Source organism: Coenobita brevimanus, chromosome 80, assembly GCF_032717465.1.
Source record: "Coenobita brevimanus isolate Jiangsu-jjx chromosome 80, ASM3271746v2, whole genome shotgun sequence".
Classification (NCBI taxonomy): Eukaryota; Metazoa; Arthropoda; class Malacostraca; order Decapoda; family Coenobitidae; genus Coenobita; species Coenobita brevimanus.
Genome location: NC_137033.1, coordinates 22,239,829 through 22,255,397, shown reverse-complemented (window position 1 = coordinate 22,255,397; position 15,569 = coordinate 22,239,829). Strand labels below are relative to the sequence as shown.

General features: G+C 40.2%; 1 protein-coding gene across 1 annotated transcript in view; it reads left to right on the top strand.

Annotated features, from left to right (window-relative positions):
• The window catches only part of LOC145409300 (methyl farnesoate epoxidase-like), a 528,900-nt gene that overhangs the window by 388,041 nt on the left and 125,290 nt on the right, over window positions 1–15,569 (top strand). Inside the window, exon 10 of the mRNA XM_080279777.1 lies at window positions 3,890–4,049. Coding sequence (XP_080135903.1) covers window positions 3,890–4,049 — 160 coding nt within the window. The remainder of the gene's footprint in view (window positions 1–3,889; window positions 4,050–15,569) is intronic.

The following is a 15,569-nucleotide window of genomic DNA, read 5'->3' as shown; positions in this document are numbered from 1 at the left end:
TATAAAACACTCTCTTCAGTCTCTCAACTTCCTACATGTGTCTGTTCTCATCCAAGGCATTTAGTCGGCTGGCACAGATATTTCTATATTTAGACGGGGGAGGGCACAGATGTCATCGCATTTAGTTGGGGAGGCACTGATATTATCGCATTTAGCCGGGGAAGGGCACATATGTCAATGTCTCACCTCTTCATTCAACTATGCCGTTCCTTGTATCCCCCCTTTCGTCTTCTCTTCGACCCACACACCACCTCACATGCTGCACAGATTTCCTCTGTGAATCGCTTGCACAAACCTTCCACCTCCCCCATCTGCTCCAAATTATATTTACCCAATCGCTCCTCCACTTCTTTCATATATTCTGATCTTTTCTCATCTTCCTGCAAACTTTTTACCCTCTGTATATGAACTGCTTCCTCCTGCCCCTGTCTCCTTCTCTTAATTCATCACATTAGTACCCTGACTCTCACCACCACTAAGCTGTGGTCGGAGAGTCCATCTCCCCTGCCCCTGTATGTTCTCACATCCAACACATCTCATTCTCTCACCCACACACACATAATCAGTCATTGCCTTCCATTCATTCAGTTCACCACTCACCCTTCTCATCACTGCCACATATACCTGTGGATCATTTTATGCCTACAGAGGGAATTGCTATCACCATCCCCCTCCCTGCACAAATGTCCACTAGAGAATTGCCATTCTCATCCATTTCTGCAGACACACCCCACTCACCAATTACTCCATCTACCTTTTCATTCCTTTGTTCCCATTCATATTTCCAGTCAAAAACACTCACTCCTCTCAAATTTTTTCGTACATGCTTCCACATTTGCCCAAAATTCATCTTTCGTTCTGCTCGCATGGTCTTCTGCCCACACATATGCACACACGCATGTATTCCTGCATTAAATCCTACTCACACAATCCCTGAACCAACTGATCCATACTCTTTTATATTCTTTCATCTCTTGTATACACCCTCCTTTGCCCTCTCATTCTCACCTACTCCAGTCCATATACAGTCCATAGTCCCACCCTCTCACACTCTTATCTCCCCATTTGGTATCAGTCAGTCCACGTATGTCCACTTTTGCATTCTCGAGCACCAAGACAGTCTCTCTCTCTTTTGACTCATAATTCGTGTCCCTCACATTCCACGTTGAAATCTTTTGTCTGGTCCTTTGTCATCACCTGTAGGTCAGTACGAATCCTTTAGTTTTTGTTTGTCATTTTAGTTGGTTGTTTTCCTGGGAGGGACACTAACCCCCCGCCCACCCACTAGTTGGCACGTAGGAAACATGTATTGGTTTGGTTAATTCAATCCAATTACTTTTCTTTTGTTTGCTCTTTCCAGATTATATATTCAACTTAGGAAACATCTTTCTTACTTCAACGAATTTTATATTTAATACCTCCAAGTCGGAAAGTCCCTCCAAAGCATAATAAACTGGTCTAGAGCAGTGGTCCCAAATTTTGCATTTTTAAGTGGGTCTTGGGATAATCTCCAAGTATCTGGCTCATTGGTGATAATATTCTAAAATAATTTTCCGGAAGCAATATTTGCAAGGAATCCTTTTCTCTGTCAGCCATCTTGTGCAGAGTATTCTTAGAGGCAAAGAAAGGTCAGTGCCTCAGACATAGAAGCCACTTATTTGCCATAAACTATGACAAAAAAGAGTTTGATGAAGCTTGGCGTAAGAATGGGATGCTGCCCTGATATCAGTAAATTGGTTCTCTCTTTCAGTCTTCTCTACTTACCGCTGCAAAACTTTTATTTTTACCTTTTAAACATCAAACTGAAAAGGCATAATCGGTTATTTATTGAAGATGATCTCTTTTGTACCATTCTGTGTCAACCATAGATACCCCACTTGTTAGCAAAAACGCAGTTTCAACCGTAACTTAAGTTTTCAGTTCACTTTTTTAGTGTTCTTTTATGTCCATGCACCGGTTTCTTTATTTTAAATCACTCGAGTTGTTATAACCTCATATTCAACATGCCCATCTCCCTTTTTCAAATGAATACTGAGATGGAGGTCTCAGATGTTATCGTATCTACGAGATCTCCATGGGGACAACAGGTGTTACCGTATTTAGCACAGGGGGTCCACAGATGTTATCGTTTTAGTCGGAGGGGCTGCAGATGTTATTGTATTAGTCGGGGGGCACCTGTGTTATTGTATTTAGACCAGGTTGTCCACATATTTTACCGAATTAGTCTAGGACCACAGATGTTATCGTATTTGGTCCGGGTGAGGGGGGCGGGGTCCATAGATACTATCGTTTTAGTCGGGGAGCACAAACGTTACCACACTTTGTGGGAGGGCACAGATGTTGTCGTATTTAGTCTGGGAGGGGCACAGACGTGATCGTTAGTCGAGAGGCACAGATGTTTTCGTAATTAGTCGAGGTGGGGGGGACACAGATAATATTGCATTTAGTCGGCTGGCACAGATATTTCTATATTTAGACGGGGGAGGGCATAGATGTCATCGCATTTAGTTGGGGAGGCACTGATATTATCAAATTTAGTCGGGGAAGGGAACATATGTTAATGTATTTAGCCGGGGGGGGGGGAGGGACGTTATCGTTTTATCGTATTAAGTCAGGGAAGGCACAGGTGTTAATGAATTTAGTCGGGGGCCACATATATCACATTTAGTCGGGGGGGGGGGAGGGAAAATGTTATTGTATTTAGTCGGAAAGGGCACAGATGTTATCGTACGAGTATTTAGTCGGGAGGGCACAGATGTTATCCTACGAGTATTTCGTCGGGGAGGGGGGAAAGGCACAGATATTATCGCACAAGTATTCAGTCAGGGGGGCACAGATGTTATTGTATTTAGTTGGGGGCACAGTTGTTATGGTATTTAGTCAGTGGGGCAGGTATTATCGTATCTAGTCGGGGGGGGCTTGATGTTATCTCATTTAATGCAGGGTGGGGGTGGATGGACACAATTGTTAAATGCCTAGTCTGCGAAGCCACAGAACGAAATGGTCTGGGAACCACTAATCTAGAGGAAAATATAGTCAGAAAAAAAAATCATGGGATTGTACTATGCAGGAAAAATGTCTTTACAGGTGACTAGATGCGGCTGATGTATTCATTGCCACCACTGATTATTTATATGAGTTGATGGATCAGTTAGGGCCCAAAGTTCTCCTACCGCTTTACTAAGTTGGCTTCACACTTAGGGGACGTCGTGCACTCTCCTTCTTTACGCATGATGTCAAAGAGCATCATCCTGGGACAGAGAAACATAATCTTGGGGCAGAGAAACATTTTCTTTCTATTTGATGGTATTTTCCAGCAGAAGAAAGTTCAAAGAAAAAACAGATTAAAGATTGTGCGAGCTTATGACCCTTGCTGTGCAGTTTATTAAAATCTTGGGTTGCCATGGGCTAATTCTTACTGCCTCCAACGATATTATTCACTTTAAGGGAGATCTTTTGTAGTGCAGGAGAACCCATTAGCCCCCAGGGCTCCCGTGGGAGGGACTGGGTTGTACTGTACTAGGCGTACCGCCCCCCGCCCATCGGCTCATAGCCGCGAGGTTCATAGGTCCCTACCCCGGGGTTCCCCCCTTTATTAACTATTGAAAATGCCCAATTCCGTCCTATATTGATGACACTGGGCTCAAATGGGTTAAGGAAACCGATAATTTTGTCCGTGTTTAAAAACGGTTATGCCTAACATTTCTGTTTCGAAAATACTTCCCTAACTATATGCAATTACTTGATGGTACCAATAATGACTTATGAAAGACTGGACAAGTTACAGAGAAAAACACAGTGCTCTCTCTCTCTCTCTCTCTCTCTCTCTCTCTCTCTCTCTCTCTCTCTCTCTCTCTCTCTCCCAACACTGATTATGTTGTATTGTCAGGGTCACCGAATACCAGCAGAGACGGTGGTGTTAATGAACATATACAGCGTGCACATGGACCAAGACTACTGGGGTGATCCACACGTATTCCGACCTGAGCGATTCATTAAATCTGACGGATCTCTGCGCAAGGACGAAAGATTCATTCCGTTTGGCAAAGGTAAGGCTGCAATGGTTTGACCATGTAGAGTAAATGGAGTCTGACAGGCTGACTAGGAAAGTGAACGAAACGAAGGGGGAGGGAAAACGAGGATGGGTTGGAGCAGTGGTTCTCAACTCTTTTCAGGTCTTGAACCACCAGCCCAATTAAAAAAAAATATCCTGGACCATTTCATTTTTGAGTAATGATAAATAAAGCATAGACAACAAACATTTTGGTTAGTAATATATTTCTTACAAACAGAATTTCGAGAAATTATATAAAATAGTAGACAGCTGACATTTTGGTCTGAAATAAATTTCTTCCAAACATAATTTCCAGGAAATACATGAATACTTCTCTAACATTTTGCTGTAAAATTTATTTCTAACAAACAGAATTTTGAAATTATATAGGAGTATACAACTAACATTTTTCTTTGCAACGAGACTTTTGGATTCTCTTCTCACTGACAAGCTTTTCAATGTTAGGAGTGGTACTTGATAATGCGCAGTGAATATCGCTTTCCACTGCAAGCCAATTCCTCTGTTTGGACTTAATGTGCAACAAACATGAAAATCTGCTCACACACATGGAAGTTGATGCAAATGGCAGAAGACATCTGACTGCATGTGTTGACAGATTTGGGTAATTACCAATCATGCTGGAACAATCAATAGGCATAATACAATGAAATGAATGGCCAATTATTTATTTTGATAAAATTTTTCGTAATGAATTTTCAATAAATTTAAAAATATATGCACCAGTCTCCAGTTCATTACCACATATAGTGAACGTCCTGTGGACCACCCAAAAAGTCACCATGGACCACAAGTTGAGAACCACTGGGTTGGAGGGACGGGGTACATAAGCTGGGTCGGATACCCCGTGACAAATGGCCACTGTATACGGAATGGTCTTGATAAATGCTTATGAAGAAATGAGGACACTTGAATCAATAAACATAATCCCTTCAACTACCCCCCCGCAAAAAAAAAAAAAAAAAAAAAAAAAAATTGGAATTACCTCACGCAACATTGTAACAATGTTGTTTTGCATTTAGTTTTTGTGCAGGGCTCATGACATCCAGAAAAGTAAACGAAATAAAGGATTACAGAAACATAATAGTCGTATCGTTTTTCTAACTTTTTCTAGATTCCTAAATCAATTGTCATTGTCATTTGTTTAGTATAGGTTAATTGTTCATGAATGGAACTATTACTGTGCATGGTTATACTGTACTTGGTTCTGTTATTCTTACAAAGGGGACATGTAGACACTTTGTAGAGCTTGTAGCAAGTTTTGTAGAACATGTATGCGTATACTGTACTCATGGACAAGCTGTACTAATACGTGAGTATGTATGTAAATAGATAATCTTAATTCCCTTTGTCATGCAATAACAGGAGAGGTAAAGATGAGTAAAGATGAGTTTTATTCTTTTGAAAAGATTAACTAAAGTCTATCACATACGAGTGAAGTATGTGAGTTACGTCCTGCTTGCTACCTCTCAGCCTGCCCCCTTTCTCCTCCTTGCTCTCTCGCTCAACAACCTCTCGCCCCTGTCTCTCTCTCTCTCTCTCTCTCTCTCTCTCTCTAATTCCTCCTTTCTTGTATAGGAGAGTTTGTGTCACGTGTACTGGACGTTCGTTAGAATCTTCTAGAAGCCTGTGTGTCTGTGTGTATGTAGTGTTTCCAGTGACACATTGCAGTCTGGCATTCCTCAGAGAAAACTGCAAATGACATTTCCTTTCCACCCCTAACTTGACTTTCATTCAAACTTCAGACTACACATTTCTGTTCCTACCTATTATGCATTGTATTATGATAATTTAGAGTCATGACATCACTCGGTCACGCCAGCTGGCGAACCTACGACAGCATGTAGCATGTACACATTCTACTCTATTAATACATAGTATTGATTATAATATTGTATAGACATAATATTCATAATAGTATTGTACTGACATAATAATATTCCAGAAACATAATACATTGTAAATATATTGTATACACAATGGAGCAAATACACTACAGTAATACCAAATATAGAATATTGTATACCATATTGTAAAACGTGTATGTATAACAGATATACACATATATGCAAACGCAGTACAATGCCAAGATTATAATAAGAGTTATTAATATATTTATAATGAGATATAATGATATTGTTAAAAGAACTGGATACTTGTATATCAGGTAATAATTATTAATTCATGTGTTATCCCACAATTTTCTTCCCTCTCTCTCTCTCTCTCTCTCTCTCTCTCTCTCTCTCTCTCTCTCTCTCTCTCTCTCTCTCAATTATTTACACTAGTTACATATTATACACATTTCACTCAGAGGGGCTTACTTGAATGTTCACGCTTCCTCCAGTAAATACTGACTCCAAGTTTGCAATCCTTGCTTGCATCCTGTGCATAGCCAACAGTAATATACCAAATACAATGGAGAAGATTATAAAGACAGTTGGAGCTGGGCTATACACATAATATGGGTTGAACATATACTCAATTCTTCCCAGGGCTTCATTGTTTCATTGATTTATTGCATAGTTTCAAACTTAGGTGAAGTCAGCTTAATACTTGTACTGATGTTTAAATTCATCTCAGATAGTGGTTGGATTTTTTGTGTGTGTGATTAAGAATGGCATAGTGATTATTTGTAGCTAATGTGGACAAAGATGGTGTAAGTACAGCACAATAGTCAGGTGCTATGTATAATCCTGATGCTGAAGTATGAGATGGTGGCGTATCTGGACAAATTATGAAAACTGATGTGTTATGAGTGAAGTAGAAGAACTGTGAATGTCCGATGTACTGATGATGTGTAAGTTTATCTGGAGCCAATGTGAAGTTGCAGTGATGATGAATGTCATGATTCCTTATGACAGCCATTAAATTTTCATAAGGGATTGTTCCTGTAGGCTGAAACGTGAAAATGTACGCAGGACAAAGATGAATAGCATGGAAGGATGTACGACACTTTCGTTCAATCGTTGATTCACTGGCGAAAAGTGACAGTGTCCTGTCTCTTGGAGACCATGATGAGTTCGGTGTTGGTGCTGATGTTGATGATGATCAAGGTTTCATTACTCTTAGAAGGAAAAGTATATATTTTGATAGACTGTGAACAGATTATCTGTTATGAATGGTACATGAACTTTTACTGATGTTGGTGTTAGAGTCGTTTCTAAGTGTGGATAATATATCATAAGGTTCCTGCCCTGGAATAAAGGCTTCAAACTATGTTTATGTATGCCTTGACTGATGATCTGACATAGGTCGTGAACTAGAAGTAGGTTAATGGTGATTTTGCCATTACCAGCATTTGCAGTACCTTTCATTGTTGCTTGATAATGAACTTTGGTATTGTCTAACTGAAGCAGTATTATGTCAGTATGTTCCATGATTACTGAGAAGTGTTGGAAAAGTGTTAGGTTACCTTCCATGGCGTTTATTTTGTCCACACTCTGGTGAATGATACTTTCTGCTTTTCTGAGATTTTGAACAATGGTCATCATTACTGTGTTTTGATTGTCAACTAGCTTATGTTGGTATGTTAGTACCTGAGGTATTTTATTTGTTGTTTATTTCTTGAAGATCTTCTGTAGCCAATCCAAAAATGTTCCCAAGAATTGCACCACACAAGTCGAACATATCGCGTCTTTCACGCTTACGTGTGATGTTCGAATTCATAAATGCCTCCGTTTCACGAGATGGGAGATCTTCGATCATGATGTGCATGGTTGTTTTGGTATATACAAGCTTCTATTTCGCTAACTTCACGATTTCAGTCACTTCCTCTGTGTTATGAGCTTCCGAAATAAAACGTCTTATTGCAATTTCCAGTATCCTCAGTGGCTTGGCGATGTTCTCTAATAATGAGGGTAATTCATATAATGCCTCCAAACTGATTTCGGTACTCATGATGTCTTTCACGATTGCTGTCGAGGCCGTAGGGGCTATGAGACATCCTTGCCTTACTATATGTTGAGGGTCTAAGTGAGCTGATCCTCTTGCTATATAGAGGAGAATCCATAGTATAAGTCCCTTCATCGTTACCTACCGAAAAAAAAAAAAATCTATTAATTAGCTAATCCAGTCATGCTGTGGTCGATGATGTTGATGATGTGCATTACAGTTGGCTCATGGAGAAGAATAACTTGCTTGTTGTTTCATTTACAGAAGGAGTTTAAATCGATACCTAGATCATGTAAATGCTGTATTGTGGCATTTGTAGCAACAGTTGCACCTATGTTTGTTTGTTTGTTTGTTATGCGATCTTAATTTATTTTTGTAAGTATTGTTGTCCTCTTGATTGGTTTCATAGGTATTGTTTGTTTTTTCGGTGGTGTCTGAAGTTGTATAATTGATGGCTAATTCCCATGGGACCCGTTTTAAATGATCAATATGAATTTCTTTTTCTTCGCCCCTCGACAGTGACCTAATTACTACCTTGTTTGCCGTCTTTTTAATTACTCTGTATGGGCCTTGTTACGGAACAAAGAGAGATAATGAACACTTCAAGTGAGAATACTAAAATCACTACTGTCCCGCAAAGTTCCAGGTTCAAAACAAGAGTTAGGTAAAATTGCAAGTTAAAGTTTAATGCTTAAACTAACAACTAAACATTCAGGACTCATAAGGATAATGTAATGGCAAAAACAGGTTAAATATATGGTTAATTGCAATAGCCTCTATTAACACGAATTTAGCAAGAACAAATTTATCTAAGTCAGCCCTGATAAATGAGAGAACCGAATAATGCTCAGTTAAAGTAAGATATAATAGTATTACAGATACAAAATATTATTAATTTTGACTGACAGTAAAATCTTTACATGAATCACAAAAACCTTACAAGGCACGCGAATCAATGCCTCAGGCTATACAGCACAAGAAAAATGGTAATAACACTTATACTCAAATTATACAGCAGCTAGATGGCTGGAGACTTCCTGAGCACTCACAAAAATACACTATACAGGGGAGGACAGAGATGTGAACAAAATGAGGAGTAGATCTAAGTGGCAATTAATGCAGAGACTGAGCTCATTATATAGGGGGCCGGCAGAGCTTGATACAACTTGCAAGAAGGACGCGCAAATGAAGGCACAGAGGACAAAGAGTTGACACTCCTGCTCTGAACAACAGAAAGAACGACTTACTCTACTATAGGGGGGAGTGAGGTAGAACACTCAAGCCTGGTCACTATGGAAGCCACGAGGCAAGTCGTGATCAAACATGCAGCATACTGTACGTTAGAATTAAACAAAGGATGATGAAATCATAGGCTATGTAACACCTCCCCACAAAGAAAAAGAAATTTACAAAGGAAATTTCTTATTACTCTAAAACAATCTGTCTAAAGTCTAGATAAGCAATTTGCAATAACATTTTCTTTCCCCTTGACATGTTGTATGTCTAATGAATACTCCTGAAGAAGTAGATTCCATCTTGTCAATCTCCGATTTTTATCTTTAAACTTACTAAGGAATTTCAGTGGGTTATGATCGGTATAAATGACTATGGGGTCAAAACCAGAACGCAAATAAAATGAAAAATGCTGTAAACCCAAAATCAAGGCCAAAAGCTCTTTCTCAATAGTTGAGTAGTTCTTTTGAGGTGAAGTGAACTTCTTACTGTAATAAGATACAGGGTGTTCAATACCCTGATCATCCTCTTGCAGCAAAACAGCCCCAGCTCCTGTATCACTTGCATCAACAGCCATCTTAAAAGGCTTAGCAAAATTTGGAGTAGCGAGCACTGGCTGACTTAATAGGATAGCTTTAAGTTTACTGAAAGAGGATTCACAGTTATCGGTCCAGACAAATTTAACTCCCTTTTTCAGTAGGTCTGTAAGTGGTGATACAAGAATTGAAAAGTTAAGAACAAATCTCCTGTAATAACCTACCATTCCCAAAAAATTCCTTGTAGCTCTTTCCTACTTTTAGGTCTGGGAAGATCACTTATAACCTGAACCTTAGCTCCTGGTGGTGCAACGTGTCCATCACCAATTACGTACCCAAGGTATTCAACTTTAGCTTGACCAATCTCACACTTTGATAAATTAGCTACAAGATTAGCCTGAACCAAACGCTCAAGAAATTTACTGACATGGCGTAGATGATCTTTCCAGTTGTCACTGAGGATTAATACATCATCTATATAAACAACACACCCTGCCAAACCCTCTGTTGCAACATTCATGAGCTTCTGAAAAGTGGCTGGTGCATTCTTCATACCATATGGCATTACAGAACATGCAAAAGTCTTTCCTAGTGTCACAAAACATGAGATCTCCCTAGCACGTTCAGTCATAGGTACTTGCCAGTATCCCTTTAACAAATCAAACTTACTTATATACCTAGCCTTTCCGATCTTGTCTATGCAATCTTCCACGCGAGTGAGAGGGTAAGTGTCTGTTTTGGTTATCTGATTAACACGTCTGTAGTCGATGCAAAGCCGCTGTGACCCACCTGACTTAGGGACTAGAGTGACAGGAGAACTCCACTCGTTCTGACAGGGCTCAATCATCTTGTGGTCCAACAGGTAGCCAAGCTCCTTCTGGATGAGAGGAACTTTCACTGGGTTCACACAGTAAGGAGGCAGTTTAATTGGCTTTGTATCTCCAACATCGACATCATGCATCAACACAGTGGTTCTTCCTGGAGTGGCACGGAACACTTGCGGGTACTCCTGCAGTAATGCCGAAAACTCCTGCCTTTCCTCGGGAGCTAGATGAGAAAGCTTAGTCCGGAGATCATTCATGATATCAGGATTCTTCCCCAAACTATCACTCAGGCTCATGCTGCATGGGAGAACTTCACTTGCAGACTCGGATTGGAACAGCTACAGTGCAGACTGGATTATTTTCGTCCCGCCTGTGATATAACTTTAGCATGTTGATGTGACAAAGTTGCTTGTTCTTTCTACGATCTGGTGTGGCGATGACATAGTTGACATCACTGAGTTTCTTCTCCACGAAATAAGGACCACTAAACTTGGCTTGAAGAGGTTGCCCATGCACCGGTAGCAGAATCAAAACCTGATCTCCTGGCTGAAAGTGGCGTAACCTGGACTTCTTATCATACCAAGTCTTCATCTTCTCCTGAGCAGCTCCTAAATTCTCTCTCGCCAGCTGTAAAGCAGTGGACAGCCGTTCTTTGAACTTCATCACATACTCCAGCAGGTTGACGTCATCTTCCTCTGACAGCCAGCATTCCTTGAGTAGCTTAAGGGGTCCTCTTACTTCATGGCCAAACAGTAGTTCAAAGGGTGAGAAGCCCAGTGATTCATTTGGAGATTCTCTTGCAGCAAATACAACGAATGGAAGACCTTTATCCCAGTCTTTCTGATGTTCCAAACAGTATTTCCTGAGCATCGATTTGAGTGTTTGATGATATCTCTCCAGCGCTCCTTGGGTCTGGGGATGGTAAGCTGAAGACGTGATCTGGGTGATCCCCAACTCTTTCAGAGACTGCTTGAAAACATTTGACATGAAATTACTTCCCCGGTCTGACTGTACCTCCTTGGGCAGACCAAACTTGGTGAAGAACCCTAGCATTTCCTTAACCACGTTCTTTGCTGAGATTTTCTAAGTGGAATGGCTTCAGGATAACGAGTAGCCATATCAATCAGGGTCAACACATAAGAAAATCCTGAAGAAGTCTTAGGAAGAGGGCCCACAATATCCACCAACACACGAGTGAATGGCGCCTCAAAAGGAGGAATGGGAACTAGAGGTGCAACCTTTTCGGTCTGATTACAATCCCCACAACTTGACAGGTGTGAGAAGACTTACAATACCAGGAAACATCTCTGAAGATACCTGGCCAGTAGAAGTGTTTCAAAATGCGTGCCACAGTCTTCCTCACTCCAAGGTGTCCTGCCAAACTGGAATCATGAGCCACTCTAATGATATCCTGCCTATAAACACGAGGGATGACAACTTGATGTACAACCTCCCATTCACAGTCGGCTGATGCTGTTGGGGGTCTCCACTCTCTCATAAGTACTCCTGACTTTATCTAATAACAAGTAGAAGCACCAGCTGACTCTTCTTCACTGCAAGCAGAGTTAGCTAGACCTTTCAACTCAGGGTCAGCAACCTGCAACTCAACCAACTCTTGACGAGACAAATTATCAACACTACGGGGTACTGCCTCATCTGGTGAGTGGTCCAAATTAGCAAGAAAAGTGTCAGCTAGGATAACATCATCGTCATCATTATCCTCTAAGTCACCAGTAACTTTAGACTTAGCCCTAGTGACAGCACATGCAGAGAACAGATCAGGGATATCACAATCCTGGGTCGCAGTCACTGGTTCACTAGACAACTGAGGAGCTGGACACACTTGACTTCCACCAATATCATTTCCAAGTATGAAAGTTACACCTGACATTGGGAGTGTCTCAACCAACCCAACCATAACGGAACCATTAACAAAACCAGACTCTAAATTCACTCTGCACGGAGGGATAGAGAAGTAATTATTCCCTACACCTTGTAAGATTACAGTTTCATCAGAGGAATTAACAATAAAGCCTAGAACACTGGTCAGCATAAAGGATTGGCAAGCACCTGTATCACGATATATTTTAAGTGATTTCCTGTCATTACTGTCCAGAGGACTGACAAAACCATCAGACAGGAAATTAGCATATGAACTCTTGAGAGTGTCACCCACGTTACTGCTCAAAAGAGGAGCTTTATCATGAGAATTTAATTTACCCCTCAAAGCAGGTTCAGTTAACTCGGTTAAAGAATTCTGAGAACCCTCAAGGGTGGACACTAGACCAATTGAATGAATATTTAAAGACTCCTTTTTGTTCACATCACGCTGTCTCCTGAAACATTTCTCCGTAGTATGACGAAGCTTACTACAATAAGTACATTTACTTTTCTGAAATCTAGAGGTGGAGCTGGTATTTACTTCCTGAGAAACATCATCTTTATTCTCTTTCCCGTTACCTGTACTCTGAGTAGAGGCAACGTACTTACTCTCAGCTTTCCTTTTTTCTTTAGAATATCTCTTGTGAGTGAGAACATATTCATCAGCTAAAGCTGCAGCATCAGACAAATTATCTATTCTTTTCTCATCAAGATATAGGCTTACTTCTTTATTAATACACCTTTTGAAATCTTCCAGCAAAATCATCTGCTTAAATTTATCAAAATCAGAATTTACATTCTTAGAATTTAACCACTGCTCTAACAGATCTTCTTTGATTTTGTCTTAAATTTTACTCTATAGGCTTCAGAAACAAGCTCATAGGCCTTAAGAATCAAGCTCTTAACTACATCATAATTATCAGATTGATCCTGAGGCAAAGATGCATAAGTTACTTGAGCTTTACCGGTGAGAACACTCTGTAGGAGTACTGGCCAATACTTTTTGGGCCAATTAAAACCTGTAGCTACCCTCTCAAACAACTGAAAATACTTTGTTAAATCAGATTCATTAAAAGGAGGAACAAGTTTAACATTTTTAGCCACATCAAAATCATCAGAGCTAGATGATCCAGTTCCATCTTGTTTCATGCGATACTTATGGTCTGGCTGAATCCTAGCAAGTTCAATTTGTGACTGAGCCTGTGCCTGTGCCTCCTGAATACGAGACTGAGACTCAGCCTCCTTAGCCTCAGCCTCCTTAGCAAAAGTCTGAAACTCATTCTCCTTAGCACGAGCCTCCTGCAGGGCTAGCTGTAACTTAGCTATTTTAATCTGCGTTTGCTCACCTGGAGTAGTTACATTAAACAAGCTTTTATTAATCATGTCAACAATTTGATCTTTAGAATGATGAGAGCGAACAGCAATTCCCAATTGTTGAGCAACAAGCTTAAGTTCATTCTGTTCTGTTTTCTACATAACACACTGTTTGCACATTTGACAAAAAATCTTTGGCTTCATCAAGAGTAGTAATAGTAGACATCGTGAATAAATCAGAGTCACAAAATATCAAGCAATATCCTTATGATAATATCCTGAATATCTTGATAAGAGGTCGCCAAATTTATGTTATGGAACAGAGAGAGATAATGAACACTTCAAGTGAGAATACTAAAATCACTACTGTCCCGCAAAGTTCCAGGTTCAAAACAAAAGAGTTAGGTAAAATTACAAGTTAAAGTTTAATGCTCAAACTAACAACTAAACATTCAGGACTCATAAGGATAATATAATGGCAAAAACAGGTTAAATATATGGTTGACTGCAATAGCCTCTATTAACACAAATTTAGCAAGAACAAATTTATCTAAGGCTCGCTTCACACGAGCGGTTTTTTCCCGCGCGGTAGTATGGCCGCGCGGGTGGGTGTACAAGAGGCATGTCTTCACACGAGCGGTTTTTTCCCGCGCGGTTCGTATGCAGCAGTGCACAGAATACCTCTCAGTTTGTCGGTGTTTGCTCGAGATGGAGGACGTAAAGAAGAGAGTGATTTATGTGTACTTAATGAATAAGGTGTTAAAAAAGAAGAGACAACGTAAATGGTGGACCCACCCAATAAACAGCTCTAGGCTCCTTGAAGAAGCATTCTACATGATATATTCTGAGCTGAAAGCTGATGAAGAAAAGTTCTTCAATTATTTTCGCATGTCATCTCCTACAGTTGAAGAACTTGTGAGCAAACTGAAAGATGGTATTATAAGGCAAGACATAGTTATGAGATCATCCATTTCTCCTGAAGAAGCTGTTGCACTGTTCTTTTCTGGCATGCTCTTTTCTTCATAACCTTCAATGAGTGATTGACACACCTCTACCCAGGCCTGTATTTTCTTGTTTTTGTCTTTATAATCTTCTGATGAAGTATCCCATAATGCAGGTCTTTTTTCCACTTCCACTATGAGAAGTTCAGTGTCAAGATGACCTGCCATGATGTTCTGTAAAACATAATTATATTCATAGTGTACCTCTGTTACTACAGTGCATATAATAATAATGATAATAATAATAATAATATTAATAATAATAATAATAAAAATAAAACTATTCATATTAATACGTAAAAATGCATACCTGATTGAAAAATGACAGCAGAAGAGCAGCACACCACCTCTGCCACAGATGAATCACGACTGCCGCTCAGGGAAAAACCGCTCGTCTGAAGAGCTCCATAGACTTCTAGAGTATTCCAAACCGCCTGCTGCCGCGCGGGTTGGCAGTGCGCACGGCTGGTAAATCATTGCCGCACGGGAATTAAGCCGCGCGGGCAGCATGTGAAGGGCCTCATTGAACTTCATTGATTTTTAAACCGCGCAGGAAAACTGAGCGGGAAAAAACCGCTCGTGTGAAGCTAGCCTAAGTCAGCCCTGATAAATGAGAGAACCGAATAATGCTCAGTTAAAGTAAGATATAATATTATTACAGATACAAAACATTATTAATTTTGGCTGACAGTAAAATCTTTACATGAATCACAAAAACCTTACCAGGCCCGCGAATCAACGCCTCAGGCTATACAGCACAAGAAAAATGGTAATAACACTTAAACTCAAATTATACAGCAGCTAGATGGTTGGAGAC